The sequence below is a fragment of the Oncorhynchus mykiss genome, chromosome 15 (genome assembly GCF_057628025.1).
Source record: "Oncorhynchus mykiss isolate SJ-2025 chromosome 15, ASM5762802v1, whole genome shotgun sequence".
In the NCBI taxonomy this organism is placed as follows: Eukaryota; Metazoa; Chordata; class Actinopteri; order Salmoniformes; family Salmonidae; genus Oncorhynchus; species Oncorhynchus mykiss.
The window spans coordinates 38,853,535-38,873,298 of record NC_143036.1 but is presented as its reverse complement, the minus strand read 5'-3'; the positions used below and the strand labels follow the sequence as shown (position 1 = coordinate 38,873,298).

At 45.8% G+C, this 19,764-nt stretch overlaps 1 protein-coding gene and 1 long non-coding RNA gene across 7 annotated transcripts in view; both read left to right on the top strand.

Annotated features, from left to right (window-relative positions):
* LOC149977452 (uncharacterized) overlaps positions 1-19,764 on the top strand; it is a 1,012,103-nt gene that overhangs the window by 394,382 nt on the left and 597,957 nt on the right. The window lies entirely within an intron of this gene.
* Positions 1-19,764, top strand: part of LOC110490036 (MAGUK p55 subfamily member 7) — a 268,418-nt gene that overhangs the window by 82,668 nt on the left and 165,986 nt on the right. For all 6 annotated transcript variants that reach the window (XR_016486670.1, XM_036944340.2, XM_036944342.2 and 3 more), the window contains one exon: positions 4,240-4,481. Coding sequence is in view for 5 of the 6 variants with exons in the window: in XM_036944340.2 (XP_036800235.2) it covers positions 4,445-4,481 (37 nt within the window). In the remaining variant the exon portion in view is untranslated. The remainder of the gene's footprint in view (positions 1-4,239; positions 4,482-19,764) is intronic.

Genomic DNA, 19,764 nt, shown 5'->3' with positions numbered 1-19,764 from the left:
GCTCAGTATTAGACATTGGACTAACCTAGTCTGTCATCTGTTTACCTCCGAGGATAGTAGAGTTTATTTTGATGTCAGAGGAAGAGCGTGCGTTTTCATACCCTGTTGTTTTTCTTCCTCTCTTCTTCTCTCTCTCTCCTTCCCTCTCTCTCCTTCTCTTTGACTTCCAGCTGGGTCCCTGTTTTTGAAAAGGGGAAAAATAACAACCTTTCTTCATCCCCTATCCCTCTCTATCCTCCATATCCCCCCTCTTTACCTCTGAGCTGTTTTCTCTTCAAATAACTGATCAGACTTCAGGTTTCACACTGAGTAAGGCTAAACAGATACATTGTGTCTCCTCACATGCGATGCAAGCCTTCCTTTGTTTGGTAAGGTGCTGAAGTTTCTCTTGTCCAGAGTTACTTCCAGTTGTGTAGTAAGTGTAGAGGGGATTCTGGCTGTAGTTGGATATTGGGCCACTAGATGGCGACAGCACCATTTCAGGGCGCTGTGTGTGTCTGTTACACATGGGACAAGTAGAGAAGTAGAAGGCATGCCTTTCCTTACAATTGGGCTCATTCCTTGCTCTTTTCTTTTCCACATGGCAAAGTTGCTTTGCCTCCCCCCTCTACACTCAAACCTGATTCTCTGTGATTTGTACAGAGGCGAACCAAGGCATGGCTGAATTTAGCATCTTGATTTGGACTATGTCTTGAAGTTCAGTGGTTACAGGCCTTTCGGGCACTGTAAAAGTCTCAGGAGCTCACGGTGCTGCGGCACTCTTCCTGGCCTTTCCAAGGCCCTGGACGGAAAGATGGATCCCACTTAATTTGGGAATATTGCTGTAATTCCTCCTAGGGATGCCGTTCCCGAAAGACGCTACAACCGATTTTCCTGCAGACCTGCACTGCAGGCAGATCAATCTCCCTACCAGGTCCCGCTCTGTCTGTCATTCCAATCATACTGTTATGATTAAACCTTACCTGTGTCCCTTAACCTTCTCTGTGACTGTGAAATACAGAGCGGATTTAGCACGGGACAATTCTTTTGACATGAGCTCGCTTTTGTCCCTTGTGTTCAAAGTAGCAGAGTTGTTGGAGAGATCCTGTAGGATCCTGTGGTCCAGGCCTGAGGCGCCTGCTGTCGCTGAGCTGCCCCGTTGTGTCCCACATGGTACCCTATTCCCTTTGTAGTGCACTACTTTTGACCAGATGTCTGGTCAAAAGTAGTGCACTACAAAGGGAATAGGGTACCATTTTGGGACATAACTTGGTCTCTGCTGGTCTCTTTTCCGCTTTTTATGGGATGTATGTAGGCTTATTGTGTGGAACACCACTGAACTTTGATTGCACTGGACAGTTTGGTCTATACATGCACTCTCGCTCTCTGTGGCTCTCTCACTCTCCAGTCTCCACAAACCAAGCCCTGTACAGAAAGACAGCTGTGCTACAAATCTAGCAGGCGTAACAAAGGAGTTGCAAGGTTTTAATCGTCCCTCGTCCTACACTTTCCCTCAGAACGGAAAAGTGATACCTTCTTTACTGTTGATCTGTGAATTTACCATGTTTTACCTCCGGATTTTCTGCTTTACAGTTCAAACCGCTAGAACTAAACATTATGTTTTAAATGACCGGGCCCGGCGGGCTTGCCTGCGGCCTTTCCTGGCCCATTTGTTGCAGTGATATTTTCCACAGCAGGTTTTTGCCTCACCTGGAGCAACGGTCGTACCCGAGGTGCGTTCACAACCCGGCATGTCAGACACCATTGAACTGGCATTGCTGCAGATTTACACCTAGACTTGTGTGTGTGCTTATACACATTCAGGGTGGCTAAGCCTTCCGTCCGTGATCTACACCACAGCCAAGAAGCACTCGCTCCTGTACAGGATACAGATTGCTCCACTGGGGGTTGTGTGTTAGTGTGTGGCTCCTGTATGTGCTGGGAAACACTCTAGTTCTGCATGTATTTTTTCCCATCGAAAACAACTCTGCAGCTTCCCCAAACACATTGAGAATACAGCTAAAGCCCCAAGCCACATAGGAACAGCACACAGCGGAGCCAGGTGCTTGAGACCTGAGGCGGAATAGTTAATGCACGCTCCAACACCCTTTGACCCAGTGTGTGTGCTGCTCCATCGGGCTCCGTTCAGGGGTCCAAAGGAGGTAGTGTGTGTGTGTTGGACCTGCAGAATAGGGTTCCTGATGGAGTTATTTTGGTCTGAGAGAGAGAGCAGAGCATGGTGGAGCTGCCTGGAAGCTCTTTTGAATGTTAGCGGTGCTAGCCAGCTAGAACTCAGGCACAGGGCCAAAAGCTGTCAGAACTCAGCTGCCACCATAGGAGGCATGGAGCTGGGAGGGAGGTAGAGAGAGGTAGAGAGGATCAGAGAGGTGGCTGTGGCTCATGTTAGATAATTATTCTTTATTTTTTTATCCTTTCTGCCTTTAAGCCATCCTGTGTTGGGCTACCTGTGTTGTATCATAGGGAGGGGTGGGGTGGGTGGGGGGGGTGTCAAACAGAGAGTGGAGTAGATCGGTAGTGACTGCAGCTTGGCAGTTGGCACATGACTTCGAAGGGGGCATGTCTAGCGTGGGTCATTGAGCCCCATGTTGTTAGGTAGGAGCCTTAGGGTAAATGTTATTGGCTGGCCACTGTTATCTACGTTTTCAGCCCGGCTTTGATGGCTGCCTGGGCTAAGGGGAAGCATTCAGTAGCCTAGACCGGAGTGGCATGGTTAGCGAGGGAAGGAGATAGGAGGAGAAGGAGAGGAGGAGTTGATGGAGAGAGAGAGGGACATGGACATGGTAGGTAGGGGCCCTTAGGGTCTAGTGAAGTGGCCAGGGGGAGAAATGGAGCATACAGGGGAGTGTGTGTGTGGCGGAGCTGTAAAGCGTTTAATAACAAGGTGTGGGCGTGAGTCAAGGCCAGTCAGGGCTGGAGGATGTCGAGGAGGGGTGTATGAGGAACTGGGAGGGCGAGGGGCTGGGGCCTCACAGTGAACCCCGCCACAACCCCAGCCCTTGTGTGTGTGTGTGTGTGTGTGTGTGTGTGTGTGTGTGTGTGTGTGTGTGTGTGTGTGTGTCTAATGCCAGCTTGCAGCTGCGCTACAGGGTTGGATCGAGTACAGAGGTCAATAAGTCATGTGCTCTGAGGCCTGCTCCCTGACTGACCCCGTCAGACCCAGCGCTCTGAGTCATTGACTGCAGCTAGCACACTGACACATTCCCACCTGCACAGCTATCTCTCATGTTCTAGGTCATGTTATATAGGCCTTTATACTGTCCAAAAGAGAGAGAGAGAGAGAGACTGTGTGTGTGTGTGTGTGTGTGTGTGTGTGTGTGTGTGTGTGTGTGTGTGTGTGTGTGTGTGTGTGTGTGTGTGTGTGTGTGTGTGTGTGTGTGTGTGTGTGTGTGTGTGTGTGTGTGTGTGTGTGTGTGTGTGTATTTAGCATGTGTGTGGAGGTGTGTGTTTCCTCCTCTGGTGTCCTGACTCCTGACATCCCTGGAATCCTCCACTTCCTCGATGGAGAATCCTGAAACAGGGACACACACATCTTTCAGGGATAGAGGGAATATCAGGGAATCTTCTTCCAATTAGCCTAGCAGCACATGAGCTGTTTTTCCTCCGCTGTGTTTTATAGGCCGGAGCTGGGGGGGTGGGGTAGTGGGTGGGTGGGTGTACCCTTGCTGCGTCTAAGGGGGAGATTAACTGGCAAATGATTTTCTCTTAACGTTTTTATATGTTTGACATTTTTCCCCTTGTTCTTGCTGTTTTCCCCCTGTATGTGGATGGATTGATTCACAGTTGACTGGTTGTATTTACGAAGCGACGCGTTACCACGCTCGTTAGATTTTTCACAGGTCTGCTCTGTGGTGTTCTCTCCCTCCCCTGCCTCTCACCCGTGAGCCGGATTGTGTTTCCTATGTTTACCCTGACCGTTGAAAGGGGGAGTAACGAAGGTCTGGAATAGGGCGTGTGTGTATATGTGTGTTCACAGTTGACCCTTCATGTTTATGGCCCAACACATTTTTGCTCTCCTCTGCTGAACAACCTCCTTCATTGATATGTACATCCACTTTCTTCCAGGTCCAACAACCTACTATCCCATACACACACACACATACACACACACACACACACATACACACACACATACACACACACACACATACAAACATACACACACACATTCGTGCATGTGATGGTGGATGCGGTGAGGTGACGAGCAGTGCCTACATTTCTGCTCTCTCCTCTCTCTTCCAGGGAACACCGGATGCCCATGGCATGCTGCCTGGAAAGAGACAGCTTAGACTGGGAGTGAGGAGTTAGACAGAGGAGAGGACAGGAGCGGAGAGGAGTGACCAGAACCCTACACTCTACCCTACCCCTACCGGCTGCTGCAGTGTGGCTGTGCATTGAGGTGCCACTCTGAAACCCCACTGTGATATTCCTGAGCTAGGCAGGAACCATGCCGGCCCTGGCCACCGGATCTGGAAATGACTCAGGTACTGATGTGATGGGATGAACTCTGTTCCCTATTCACTATTCACTCTCTCCTACTCACTATATCCACCGAACCCTATCCCTTTCATCCACTGCGCTGAACTCTGTGCCCTTTAGGCTGTACACACTCAACCCGGCTCCTTATTCCCATGTGTTGAATTCGGTCTCTCCTGTAGGTATGACAAAGAAGCCTTGTAGTACCCACTATATCCCCTGAACCTTTTGGTCTTCATCCACGGCTCTGAACTCAGTTACAACTACTACACTGAACCTTGTATCCTCTGAATACCATCCTCAACCCCCATTTAAATGAAGTCTGTCACCCACAGGCTATATACTGAAATGTAGTGTCTCCTCATATCTACTGCACTGATCTCTATCCCCTAGGCATTACAACGAACCCTATCCCCTACAGTACATTTACAACACTGAACCCTATCCCTAATGCATTACAATGGCACAGTGACGTGATTCACTACTCTTCTGATGCTCTCCTTCAGGCCCCACAGGTCTCATAAGGTCTCACAGGTGTTCACAGCAGACAAATGTCAAGCACGCACAGACACACACACACACACACACACACACACACACACACACACACACACACACACACACACACACACACACACACACACTTCCACGACATCTGTCTGTCTCTGAGTGATAATGTCTAACACATACGTCCTCCCGCCATGTGTCAGTGACTCTGTCTGCCTCGTTGTGGTGATGTCAGAGATGGGAACATGTCAGGTCTGTCAACACGCAGACAGATGATGTCAGGGGTCAGAGGTTAGGGGTCAACCCTTGCTCCAATTGGAGCCTGTCTCCTTGTCTATGAATGTGCATGCATGAGTGTGTGAGTGTTTGTGTGTAGATGCATCCACCTCTTCAAATCAAACGTTATTGGTCACATACACATGTTTAGCAGATGTTATTGCAGGTGTACCTCTTCCCTCTCTCAACTCTCTCTCAACCACAACCCAACAAAGAGGAGGGGGACGAACAAACGACAGACGCAGGAAAAAAAAAAAAAATGATGGATAAAGAGTGTGTTTGTCTCGGTTGTCCAGACATTGACAGAGTTTACGTACCCATTGTGGAAATTCGTATAGACAAAGTGAAAAGCCAGACCATCAATTACTATTATAGTCATTTTAGGCAATTACTGGCAAAGACCCTGTTTCCAAATAAAACATGTACGGGCTCTCCCCTCCGTCTCATCTCTCCATCCATCCTCATCAATCGTCCAGTTAGAGCGTTACGGGTGAAATGCGTAGAACCACATGCCATAGAGCTGTGTGGTGTGAAGCAAGGAGAATGTTGTGACTGAGGTTAGGATTGCTGCTCTCGTGACATATTCCTCATCCTGTGACAACTTGTGTCTGGTAACACTAATGACACAACAACAGGGTTGTTAGAGTGGTCTCAGCTCAGTAAGGAAGGTGAGAGACTGAGGTTTATCTGGTGTAGTGACAGATTCCACGCCCTGACCACCTGCAATGTTACAGGAAGGAGCATTGTAGAGTGGACTGTGTGAGTGGTTTCAGCCCAGTGAGGAAGGTGATAGACAGAGGTTAATAATCAGGTGTAATTGTCATCTTAGCAGCGAGTTAGGCGACATGGAGAATTAGGAGGTGCAGCTGTGTAGGTGAGGGGGCGCGAGGGGGACAAATACAGGTGTAGTTATGCATTGGTATTTGGAATGCAATTTTTCACGACGTTCTGGTAATATCGTTTACATGTATACTACATGACCAAAGGTATGTAGACACCTGCTCGTCTAACATCTCATTCCAAAGTCATGGGCATTAATATGGAGTTGGTCCCCCTTTTGCTGCTATAACAGCCTCCACTCTACTGGGAATTCTTCCACTACATGTTGGAACATTGCTGCAGGGATTTGCTTCCATTCAGCCACAAGAGCATTAGTGAGGTCAGGCACTGATGTTGGGCGATTAAGCCTGGCTCGCAGTCGCTGTTCCAATTTATCCCAAAGGTGTTCGATGGGGTTGAGGTCAGGGCTCTTTGCAGGCCAGTCAAGTTCTTCTACACCGATTTCAACAAACCATTTATATATGGACCCCACTTTGTGCACGGTGGCATTGTCATGCTGAAACAGGAAAGGCCTTCCCCAAACTCTTTCCACAAAGTTGGAAGTACTGTCACGGCTGATTTCCTCCTCTTCGTCTGAAGGGATCGGACCAAAATGCAGCGCGGTAAGTGTCCATAGTAGATTTGAATGACAAACCGAAACAGTACAAAACAATAACCGAACCGTGAAAAACCGAAACAGTACCGTGTGGTGAAACAGACACGGGAACAATCACCCACAAAGTATCCACAGAATATATATGGCTGCCTAAATATGGTTCCCAATCAGAGACAACGATAGACAGCTGCCTCTAATTGAGAACCAATCTAGGCAACCACAGACATACAATATACCTAGAAAGGTGACAGCCCCATAAAGATACAAAACCCCTAGACAAGACTATAAACACATACATCACCCATGTCACACCCTGACCCAACCAAAATAACAAGGAAAACAAAGAATACTAAGGTCAGGGTGTAACAAGCACAGGATCATCTAGAATGTCATTGTATGCTGTAGCGTTAAGATTTCCCTTTACTGGAACTAAGGGGCCTAGCCCAAACTGTGAAATATAGCCCCAGAACATTATTCCTCCTCCACCAAACTTTACAGTTGGCGCTATGCAAGAGGGAAGGTAGCGTTCTCCTGGCATCTGCCAAACCCAGATTCGTCCGTCAGACTGCCAGATGGTGAAGCGTGATTCATCACTTCAGAGAACACATTTCCACTGCTCCAGAGTCCAATGGCGGTGAGCCGACTCTTGGCATTGCGCATAGGCTTGTGCGCGGCTGCTCGTCCATGGAAACCCATTTCATGAAGCTCCTGACGAACAGTTATTGTGCTGACGTTGCTTCCAGAGGCAGTTTGGAACTCGGTAGTGAGTGTTGCAACCGAGGACAGCCTATTTTTACACCCTACACGCTTCAGCACTCGGCAGTCCTGTTCTGTGAGCTTGTGTGGTCTAACACTTTGCGGCTGAGCCGTTGTTTCTCCTAGATGTTTCCACTTCACAATAACAGCACTTACAGTTGACCGGGGCAGCTCCTAGCAGGGCAGAAATTTGACTAACTGACTTGCTCGAAAGGTGGCATCCTATGACAGTACCACGTTAAAAGTCACTGAGCTCTTCAGTAAGGCCATTCTACTGCCAATGTTTGTCTATGGAGATTACATGGCTGTGTGCTAGATTTGATACACCTGTCAGCAAAGGGTGCGGCTGAAATAGCCAAATCCACTAATTTGAAGGGGTGTCCACATAAATGTTGTGTATACAGTATATAGTGTATATTAAGTATTCTGCCAATTTGTAGACAAGAATAATAATATAGATAGATGGTGACCTTGTAGGACCAGTATTTCCTGTCTTATTTCAAACAGGTAAATCTGTAGTCCTTTCAGTGCTGCTGGTGTTGCTGGTTGGTAGTTCGGTGTTTGGCTGTGTCAGAAAGCCACAAATAGACAGGCAGGTGACTGACACATTTATACCTCCCTGCCTATATGAGGGCACAGCACAGCCGGTCACCAGGGCTTATGGGGGCTCACCAGGAGCAAATGAGATGGCAGCCAGCCTATTCCCTCACTCTGTCTGAAACTCAGATCTCCCCAAAGCCTCTGATGAAATAAAAGAGAAACCACAACTAGAGACTTATTAATGCTAATATTTCCCTCCACTGTGAAAGGACTGAGCTGAGCACAGCACTCTGTCTAGTGTCTCTATGGGGCTGTCTGTGCATATGTGGGACTAAGCGCAGCACTTCATGGTGTGAATATCTATGGGTGTCGTTTAACAATTCTTGTGATATTCGGTGAATAAATATGGGGTGACTAAACGGACGGAACAGAAGGGCTCCCTACTTAGGATCATGCTGTATTCTCTCTCTCTCTCTCTCTCTCTCTCTCTCTCTCTCTCTCTCTCTCTCTCTCTCTCTCTCTCACTCTCACTCTCCGTCCCTCATGCTCTCACTCTCACTCTCCGTCCCTCATGCTCTCACTCTCACTCTCCGTCCCTCATGCTCTCACTCTCACTCTCCGTCCCTCATGCTCTCACTGTATTTTTCTCTCTCTCTCTCTGTATCTCTCTCTCTCTCTCTCTCTCTCTCTCTCTCTCTCTCTCTCTTTCTGTATCTCTCTCCCTCTTGCTGTCTCTCTCTCTAACTCTATCTCTTGCTCTAACTCTATCTCTGCTCTGCTTGGCCCAAAAAAACAACAGCCCTCTCTCGCAAATTAAGATCTAATAAATTAAACTAAATAATGAAAAAATGTACCTGAAAAAACATTAAAAAACTGGAAAACTGGCCTCTAAAATATGACTGCGAGGGGAGCTGAACGTTGGAAACAAACACAGTGTGGCTTTGAGAGGTTTTAATAAATACTTTAGAAGCGGATTAAGGAGGCATGTGGTTGGTGGAGCTGGCCCGATGCTTGTGTTGAAAACACTTTTCAAATCTGTGAGGAGAAGGAATGTGCCCCCAGGAGAGAGAGTGGGAGAGAAAGAGACCGATAGCAGGACCGACAGCTAGGACTGATTACAACGACCTGCTCGCCGATGCTTTATTGGCTGCTGTTTTCTCCGCGTGGGACCTGACACACACACACATACACACACACACACACACACACACACTCATTAATTGACATTCTCACGGAGCGTCCAAGCGGCAGGAAATTATGTTTTAATTGCGCAGGGCTGATCACAGTGGGATGTCCGAGAGATGTCACAGCGCAACACGCAACTTCAACACTTGTCTAACAGCTTCACTGGACAGGGTTTCTGTTACTTCCTCTCTTCCTCTCCAGACGAGCAGTGTTTAATAATCTCTCCCCCTCCTCTTTCTCCACCTGATCCTTCTCTTCCTCCCACTCCTCCTCATCCACCTCCACCTCCTCTTCCTTCTCCTCCACCTCCTCTTCCTCCTTCTCCGCTGGCGGAATTGTAGAGTTTTATTGCAGTCCCAGCTAGGGGAGTTATAGTACACTATTACACCTCCGGTTCAGTGTAACAGATGGAACTAGTAGCCTGTCTGTCTGTCTGTCTGTCTAACTACAGGCTGTCCCTCTCCTCGTATATTTAAAAAATCTTCTTACTGAGATTAAATTAGAGATATTTGTTTACGCTTTGTGTCTGTGGATGTGTAACTGGGAAGAGGGTAATGATGTGATATTCCACTATGTGTCTGCGTGCAGTCAGCTGAGCTCTAGAGTAGAGAGTAATGATCTGAAGGTGCTCGGGGGAGTAAGTGAAGCAGGGAAGCAGCGCGGTGGTCGGTTGGTTGCCGGTTCGCCTTGACTCTTTAACATCCCATTCCTGAATTTCAGCATCTGTCTGATGTACGCTACAGATGCTACTAGCCTGTCTCTGTCTACTCTCCTGGAGCGTGCGTGGAAGTGTTCTGCCTCTTCTGGTGTGTGCTCTGAGGGGGTGTTTGGTCCTGATAGCCCCATTTCCTTCCTCTGTATGTGGGTAGATGGTTGTGGCCTCTCCCCTGTGAAGGAGGAAGGGGTGGGGGTCCAGCCTAAACTCTAGGGGATGGCTGGGTTTACTTCTGAATGGACAAGAGCATTCTTGCTAGCTATACCTTCTTACACTCTATCTACAGTGAGACTAGATGACGGTAGCTTGATGTCTTCTTAGACCCCTAGCAGTCAGACTAGAGGTGGTTAACCTAATGATGTGGTTGCTCTGTGCTGTTTTACACACTTTCACTAATGTTACAATAACAGTTATATCCCTTTAGTGGGACATTAGTGTTTGATTACGATCCAACTGAGGCTGTTGACAAACTCATCTTTGATGTCTCATCACAATGCCCTGTTAACTGTCCATCAGAGTTCGGCCCAGCACCAGCATCCATCTACCCTCTGACAGGCTCATCGCAGGACCCTGGATGCGTCCCAAATGGCACCCCATCCCCTATATAGTACACTTCTTTTGACAAGAGCCCTTTTGGGCCCTGGTCAAATGTAGTGCACTATATTGTGAATAGCAGGCCATTTGGGACACATACTCTGATGATTGCATGTTTCTCACTGAAATGTGGCTGTCGTCAGACTGTAGTGACGCTCTTATTGAAGCTTTTCATACGCTATCAGAAAAGGGGAAAAGGGTGGGGAGACAGCCTCTATTTTTACTAATGCACTCAGCTGTAAGGACATTTCATTTGGCAACTTTGTTTTTTTTTTAGCATTATGCTGTAATGTCAACCACCAGTGCTGGCCATAACTCTGTATAGGCCACCAAAGTACTGCCCCACTTTCTTTACTGATTTATCTGAACTATTGTCTATTGACCTTGAGAACTATGATAAAATCATTGTGTTGGGTGATTTTAATATGTATGTTTACAAAGAGACTACCTCCAAGGCCATTGCATTTATGGATCTTTTGAGCTCTATGGACTTTATCCAACACGTTACTGGGTCCACCCATAACCATGGACATACTCTGGACTTGGTTTTTACCATGAGGCTTTCTATTGACATATCCTCTATTGTTAATGTTACTCTATCTGATCACGACTGTGTATCTTTCCAACTTTGTTGCCCATAGCACAGGGTAATACTGAACACATTATTAAGAAACTCAACCACCTATTCTGCCTTCTCCTGTGATGATTTAGGTGATAACTTTAATAGCAAATTAAAGGCAACCATTGATGCCATAGCTCCAGTAGCTCAAGTTGAAAAATGACACATCGAAACAGAGAGCCCCTTGGATGAGTGAGGAAACTAATCAATTAAAGAGAAACTGCAGAGCGGAAGTGGAGAAAGTCAAAGTTGCAGGACCATTATGATATTCAGAGAGAGAAACTTGGCATGTATAACAAGGCAATTAGAAATGCCAGATGGGCTCATTTTTCTAACTTGATTACTATTAATCAGAATAATTTGAATGTGCTCTTCTCAACCATCGATGGCCTGATAAATCCTACCCCCACAAACCTATGTGAATTTTCCTCCACATTTGAATGTGATGAGTTGGCAGCATATTTCAGAGATAACCAACATTAGGCTGGGGATTAGTCAAGCCCTATCACTAGTCAAGCACTATCATTAGTCAAGCACTATCACTAGTCAAGCACTATCACTAGTCAAGCACTATCACTAGGCAAGCACTATCACTAGTCAAGCACTAGGCACTATGGATTTATTTTCCCTGGGTGACACAGACATGCTCAGGAAAATGATATCACAACTTAAGCCTCCTACCTGCCGTCTCGAACATATCCCCACCACCTTATTCAAAACCGTTTTTAATTGCATATCTGAAGTGCAAGCTATTGTTAATCACTCCCTGTTCAGAGGCACTTTCCCCATTGCACTAATAACTGCTAAGGTGAAACCCCTTCTGAAGAAAAGTAATCTAGATTCTTCAGCTCTTAGCAATTTCGGGACAATCTCCAACCATGCATTCTTATGCAACATTCTGGAAAGATTGGTGTTCAAACAGCTAAATTATTTTTTTTAAGTGCCAATTATATTTTTGAAAAATTTGAATCTGGTTTTCGTGCCCACCACAGCACAGAGACAGGTTTGACTTTGGGTCTGGCACTGTTCAGTTCATATATGTTACCCCTTGGCAGCGTTATCAGAAAGCACAGCATTGATTTTCACTGCTATGTAGATGATACCCAACTTTTCTGTGCCACCAGAGAATTTTAGGTCCACGGATAAATTATTAGATTGTATTAGTGATTCAAACACTTGGATGGCTAAATCTAAGACTGAGGTACTTATTGTTGGAGCCAAAGCACAGAGAGAGAATTTAGCCACATATTTTAATTAATGGGCAATAAAGATAAAACACCAGGTAAAAAAAAAAAAAACACGTGTTATTTTAGATTCTGAACAAAATGTTGAATCACACATTAGAAATGTGACCAAAATAGCATTTTACCACCTGAGGAACATTGCCAAGTTGCAGCCGTTTCTTTCTAGCTGATACAGAGAGACTCATCCATGCTTTTATTACAAGCAGGCTTTTCCTACTGTAATACTCTCCTGTCTGGTCTACCCAAGAAAGCAATTGGTCTACTGTAAAACATACAGAATGCTGCAGCACGGGTACTGACCAAGCCCAGACGGAGATCACACATTACAACGGTTTTAAGGTCTGTGCACTGGCTGCCTGTGAGTTTTAGAATTAATATTAAGATTATTCTATTGGTTTTTAAATCAATCCACGATTGTGCACATCCAATAACTTAAAAAGCATGTCAGACATGCCAGTTATGTACCCAATAGGTCCCTAAAGTCTTCTGGCGCTGGCCTAACTATCCCAAAGCCTTTTCCTTAGAGTGCTTTTTTAGTTGTTCAGTTTGTGTAATTCTTTACTTTTTTTAATCTTATGTTTGTTGTGTAGTAAATATTTCAGCTTTGATTTTCATTGTTTTTTGTTTATTCCTGTAAAGCATATGGCATTGCATTCCATTTCTGAAATGTGCTGTATGAATAAAGCTTGATTTGACTTGATGCCCGTTTATTAAAGACCATTAAGGTTTACTATGTTACTCTGGGCCATACCAGCACGTTCTATCAAGGTTTACTATGTTATTCTGGGCCATACCAGCACGTTCTATCAAGGTTTACTATGTTATTCTGGGCCATACCAGCACGTTCTATCAAGGTTTACTATGTTATTCTGGGCCATACCAGCACGTTCTATCAAGGTTTACTATGTTATTCTGGGCCATACCAACACGTTCTATCAAGGTTTACTATGTTATTCTGGGCCATACCAGCACGTTCTATCAAGGTTTACTATGTTATTCTGGGCCATACCAACACGTTCTATCACGGTTTACTATGTTATTCTGGGCCATACCAGCACGTTCTATCAAGGTTTACTATGTTATTCTGGGCCATACCAGCACGTTCTATCAAGGTTTACTATGTTATTCTGGGCCATACCAGCACGTTCTATCAAGGTTTACTGGTCCGCAGCTGCATTAAAAGATAAGGGGAGTTTGCTATACACATCTGGGATAGGTGGGGGATAACCTCGTCCCCGGGCTGAGAGAGAGAGAGAGCTGGCGGACGAGATTAGGCGGGGGCTAGATACAGCAAACATACACATGGAAATCTATTGAAGACACAACTGCTTTATCAGATACTTTATTTTAATGTCGCTAATGAGTGTGTGTGTGTGTGTGTGTCTGTATGTATGTGTCTCTCTGTCCATATGTGTGTCTCTGTCTGTGATTCCAGTCATCCCCTTCTCTCCTCTCATCCAACCCCTTCCCACTGCTGTCGAACAAGGCAATGTCTATTTAATAGCCAGGGGTAATGAGAGGCAGATCTCCATATTGTTTATCACTCACTGAGCACCTCAGGCTCTGCCTGCCTTATAGCTTTCACAGACACACACAGGCAGCACAGCTAATAATGGAGCTATGAGGGATATGACAAGAATGGCCATATTAAATTTCTTCCTAGTCTAACAGTACACTTTTCCATTCCGATGTCAAGAATGTAGATTATCTGGAATCTGTGGGGCTGGAGTTGAGCAAGGAGAGAGGGGTGCCGAGCGCGGCTGCGGAGGTTCGCTACGGGAGCACTTTGTTGATTTCCAGCCATTTGTCGTCCTCCCAGACCGTTGCTCCGCTCTGCTCACTCTCTGCCACAGGGATACAGAGCTGAAACACAAGGATTTGTTGCCACTGGAAGCGCTCCCTGTTTCCAGTTACATCACAACCCAAATTTCCACATCACTTTGACTGTGTCTCTAATGGCACCCTATTCCCTATATAGTCTGCTACTTTTGACCAGGGACCATAGGATCCTGTTTGCACTATATAGGGGATAGGGTGCCAGTTTGAGACGCAGCCTTTAGCAAACCGACCAACGGGAGGGGGGGTAAAAAAAAAGCAATACAGAGAGGGAACGAGAAGAAGAGGTATTTATTATTATATGTAGGGCTTTTTTAAAAGGGATAATGATATCGTCCGACTGTCCCCTTCTTCCAAATTACAAAGAGTATATAATAGGTTATTTCTGGGTATAGGAGATGCTCAATTGCATTAGAAAGAGGCTGAACACAGCCAGCTTCACAGACCATGTGCACCACCAGGCCATAAGGCAATGGGATATATAATAATGGCATCCCACTGGAGGGAGAGAGAGAGAGAGGGAGGGAGGGAGGGATGGAGGGAGAGAGGTCATCTCTGGGTATAGGTCATGCATGAGAGAGAGGTGAAAAAGAGAGCGCCTGATGGATATAGTAAGGTGGAAGGATGAAAAAATGAATGATGAGGCCACTGATGAGGCTCTCCGAGTTGCTGTAATTGCGAACAATCCCTGTCCATGGGTATAAACTCTAGGAAGGGCAGATGACTTAATTTATCTTAATACTTTGTTATATACCCTTTGTTGACAATGACAGAGGTCAAACATTTTCTGTAAGTCTTCACAAGGTTTTCACACACTGTTGCTGGTATTTTGGCCCATTCCTCCATGCAGATCTCCTCTAGAGCAGTGATGTTTTGGGGCTGTTGCTGGGCAACACAGACTTTCAACTCCCTCCAAAGATTTTCTATGGGGTTGACATCTGGAGACTGGCTAGGCCACTCCAGGACCTTGAAATGCTTCATATGAAGCCACTCCTTCGTTGCCCGGGCGGTGTGTTTGGGATCATTGTCATGCGGAAAGACCCAGCCACGTTTCATCTTCAATGCCCTTGCTGATGGAATGAGGTTTTCACTAAAAATCTCACGATACATGGCCCCATTCATTCTTTCCTTTACACGGATCAGTCGTCCTGGTCCCTTTGCAGAAAAACAGCCCCAAAGCATGATATTTCCACCCCCATGCTTCACAGTAGGTATGGTGTTCTTTGGATGCAACTCAGCATTCTTTGTCCTCCAAACAAAACGAGTTGAGTTTTTACCAAAAAGTTATATTTTGGTTTCATCTGACCATATGACATTCTCCCAATCTTCTTCTGGATCATCTAAATGCTCTTCAGACGGGCCTGGACATGTACTGGCTTAAGCAGGGGGACACGTCTGGCGCTGCAGGATTTGAGTCCCTGGCGGCGTAGTGTGTTACTGATGGTAGGCTTTGTTACTTTGGTCCCAGCTCTCTGCAGGTCATTCACTAGGTCCCCCCGTGTTGTTCTGGGATATTTGCTCACCATTCTTGTGATCATTTTGACCCCACGGGGTGAGATCTTGCGTGGAGCCCCAGATCGAGGGAGATTATCAGTGGTCTTGTATGTCTTCCATTTCCTAATAATTGCTCCCACAGTTGATTTCTTCAAACCAAGCTGCTTACCTATTGCAGATTCAGTCTTCCAAGCCTGGTGCAGGTCTACAATTTTGTTTCTGGTGTCCTTTGACATCTCTTTGGTCTTGGCCATAGTGGAGTTTGGAGTGTGACTGTTTGAGGTTGTGGACAGGTGTCTTTTATACTGACAACAAGTTCAAACAGGTGCCATTAATACAGGTAACGAGTGGAGGACAGAGGAGCCTCTTAAAGAAGAAGTTACAGGTCTGTGAGAGCCAGAAATCTTGCTTGTTTGTAGGTGACCAAATACTTATTTTCCACCATAATTTGCAAATAAATTCATAAAAAATCCTACAATGTGATTTTCTGGATTTTTTTTTAAGTGGGCGAACTTGCACAATTGGTTGCTGACTAAATACTTTTTGACCCACTGTATAAAACAACGCAAGATTCAAGACTTCGTGCTTGTAAGCTAAAATTATTATGTCGAATTCTTGCCACCAACAAAATGTTGAATATTTGGGGCATAAAATCATTGAAGCTCTGCAGATTTTGTTGTGAGGATACAGAATCAATAGACCATTTATTTTGGTATTGCCCTCGCGTAGCCTGTTTCTGGTCTCAGGTTCAGGAATGGCTGAAAATGCATAGCATTGATCTAAAATTTACCCTAGAAATAGTACAGCGAGGAGATCTGGAGAGACCGGGTCAGTCAATGACTAATATACTCATACTCTTAGTAAAAGTATTTATCTTCAACTCGCAATCTGTGTATTCTTTTCGATTAGACAGATTGAAATTGTACGTTAAATATCACACAGCATAGTTAAAAGATATGTCTTGCGTAGAAACCCAAAGTGGGTGGCCAGCAGAGATAGATGTGATGGGCTGAGGGTTGGGATGTGGAGACAAGTGGGTGTGTATTTGCTATGCGGAAGATAGAATGATGGTCAAAGATAAAAAAACATTTTTTAAGTTTAAATAAAACATAATAAAAAGTATGTTTGAATGGGAGGGCAGTGAGAGGGCAGTGTTTTTACAACTAATGCCGGTTTGCCTGAGACTGATGCCGTGCAGGTGTTTGGACACATGCATATTCACACACTCTCATTCAAATAAACACATACAAGAACACACACATACATGTAATAGTGCCAGACATGCACACAAACATATACAGTTGGCATTGCTGTTGTGATTTTAGTTGTCCTTGATGTACTTTGTTTTACATTTGTTATACTTTTTATATGTTTCTTTGCTTTGTTGTTTGCTGTTTTCTTCTGTTCTTTTCTTTTTTCACATTAGTTAATTCTCTTGGTTGTTGGTGCATTTGGGGGGGTTCTTGGGTGTGGGGAATGGAATTCATTGTATTTTTGATGTTTCTTCTTAGGGGGGGACTGTGGGAGGGGTCCCGAATGTTTGAGGGACAGCTATTAGGGAACTGTGGTGGGATCTTGGAGGGTTCGGGTTCGTGTGTGTCCTTCTCCCTGAGTGCTGCGCGCTCCAAAGCACCTCTCACTCACATGGCTCTCCATAACATGATCAGGTCTTTCTCACAAGCTACAAATGAAGAGAGACACATCGGGGACACAACTGCGCATGTCCACATTTGCTTTTCGTCAGCCAGCAAGATGAGTAGGCCTAATGAACAGCAAAAGCACTAGCCTATGTCAATCTACTATCCCCGTAGTACCAAAGCTGACCTATTCTGTGCGATAAATAAATATTCCAAACATAGTCTGGGAAAGTTGTGGGATGCCATAGATCCCAAATTAATACAACCACTAGCATCAAAAAATGTGGCTGACGCAACAGATCAGAAGGTTTAGCTTTAAATGTTGTTCAACTATTAGGCTATTTCTTCATATTATAATGCACACATGGCTATAAGCACGAATCAAAAGTGACCGCAAATGCGATTTTGCATGTAATGCTTTTATAAGAAAGGTACATTTTTATGGTGAAAATTTGAGAGATTTGCTGGAGGTTGATTTGCTGGGAGTTCATTGCTGGGAAGTTGGTATGTTTTGTGAGTTTGTTGCTCAGATATAGCTTATTTGATGTCCTTTGTTTCTTAGTTTGTGTTTGAAATTGTTTAATATTCTGTTTCATTTGTTCCCAGGGGGGAAGGGGAAGGCACCTTGGGAGTGCTTAGGCAAGAGGCCCGCGGGCATGCATATACCCGTAGTATATTCATTGTCTAGGCACACTAGGTAAGACCTGGACGGACCACCCCCTGTATTTTGGTTAGGGCACCAGGTGGTGTTAAATTAGGTAAGTAGTGGGTAGGCAGGTAAGATAGGAGAGGGGGGGCTTTGAGATTTACTTTCTTTGCTTTGGTTCCGTCCAGCCCCTTTTTCCCATATTACCGTGTAAAGGAATAAAGTCCTTGTAAACGGTACCACATTCGGCCTGTTGTCATTCTTACTCGCACCTACAGTCATTACCTTTTTCACTTCACGGAGAGCTTAGTTGTAGCAGGGTGTTGCGTTCCCTCTTCATAGAGGCGTGCGTAACACTATGCTACATGAGGTGTGCGACTATGATATATATTTTTTTGAGCTTCTTTCCTTTCACAAGAGATAATATACACTGCTCAAAAAAATAAAGGGAACACTAAAATAACACATCCTAGATCTTAATGAATGAAATATTCTTAAATACGTTTTTCTTTACATAGTTGAATGTGCTGACAACAAAATCACACAAATGATCAATGGAAATCAAATTTATCAACCCATGGAGGTCTGGATTTGGAGTCACACTCAAAATTAAAGTGGAAAACCACACTACAGGCTGATCCAACTTTGATGTAATGTCCTTAAAACAAGTCAAAATGAGGCTCAGTAGTGTGTGTGGCCTCCACGTGCCTGTATGACCTCCCTACAATGCCTGGGCATGCTCCTGGTGAGGTGGTGGATGGTCTCCTGAGGGATCTCCTCCCAGACCTGGACTAAAGCATCCGCCAACTCCTGTACAGTCTGTGGTGCAACGTGGTGTTGGTGGATGGAGCGAGACATGATGTCCCAGATGTGCTCAATTGGATTCAGGTCTGGGGAACGGGCGGGCATCAATGCCTTCCTTTTGCAGGAACTGCTGACACACTCCAGCCACATGAGGTCTAGCATTGTCTTGCATTAGGAGGAACCCAGGGCCAACCGCACCAGCATATGGTCTCACAAGGGGTCTGAGGATCTCATCTCGGTACCTAATGGCAGTCAGGCTACCTCTGGCGAGCACATGGAGGGCTTTGCGGCCCCCCAAAGAAATGCCACCCCACACCATGACTGACCCACCGCCAAACCGGTCATGCTGGAGGATGTTGCAGGCAGCAGAACGTTCTCCACGGCGTCTCCAGACTCTGTCTGGTCTGTCACATGTGCTCAGTGTGAACCTGCTTTCATCTGTGAAGAGCACAGGGCGCCAGTGGTGAATTTGCCAATCTTGGTGTTCTCTGGCAAAAGCCAAACGTCCCGCACAGTGTTAGGCTGTAGGCACAACCCCCACCTGTGGACATCCTGCCCTCATACCACCCTCATGGAGTCTGTTTCTGACCGTTTGAGCAGACACATGCACATTTGTGGCCTGCTGGAGGTCATTTTGCAGGGCTCTGGCAGTGCTCCTCCTTGCACAAAGGCGGAGGTAGCGGTCCTACTTCTGGGTTGTTGCCCTCCTACGGCCTCCTCCACATCTCCTGATGTACTGGCCTGTCTCCTGGTAGCGCCTCCATGCTCTGGACACTACGCTGACAGACACAGCAAACCTTCTTGCCACAGCTCGCATTGATGTTCCATCCTGGATGAGCTGCACTACCTGAGCCACTTGTGTGGGTTGTAGACTCCGTCTCATGCTACCACTAGAGTGAAAGCACCGCCAGCATTCAAAAGTGACCAAAACATCAGCCAGGAAGCATAGGAACTGAGAAGTGGTCTGTGGTCCCCACCTGCAGAACCACTCCTTTATTGGGGG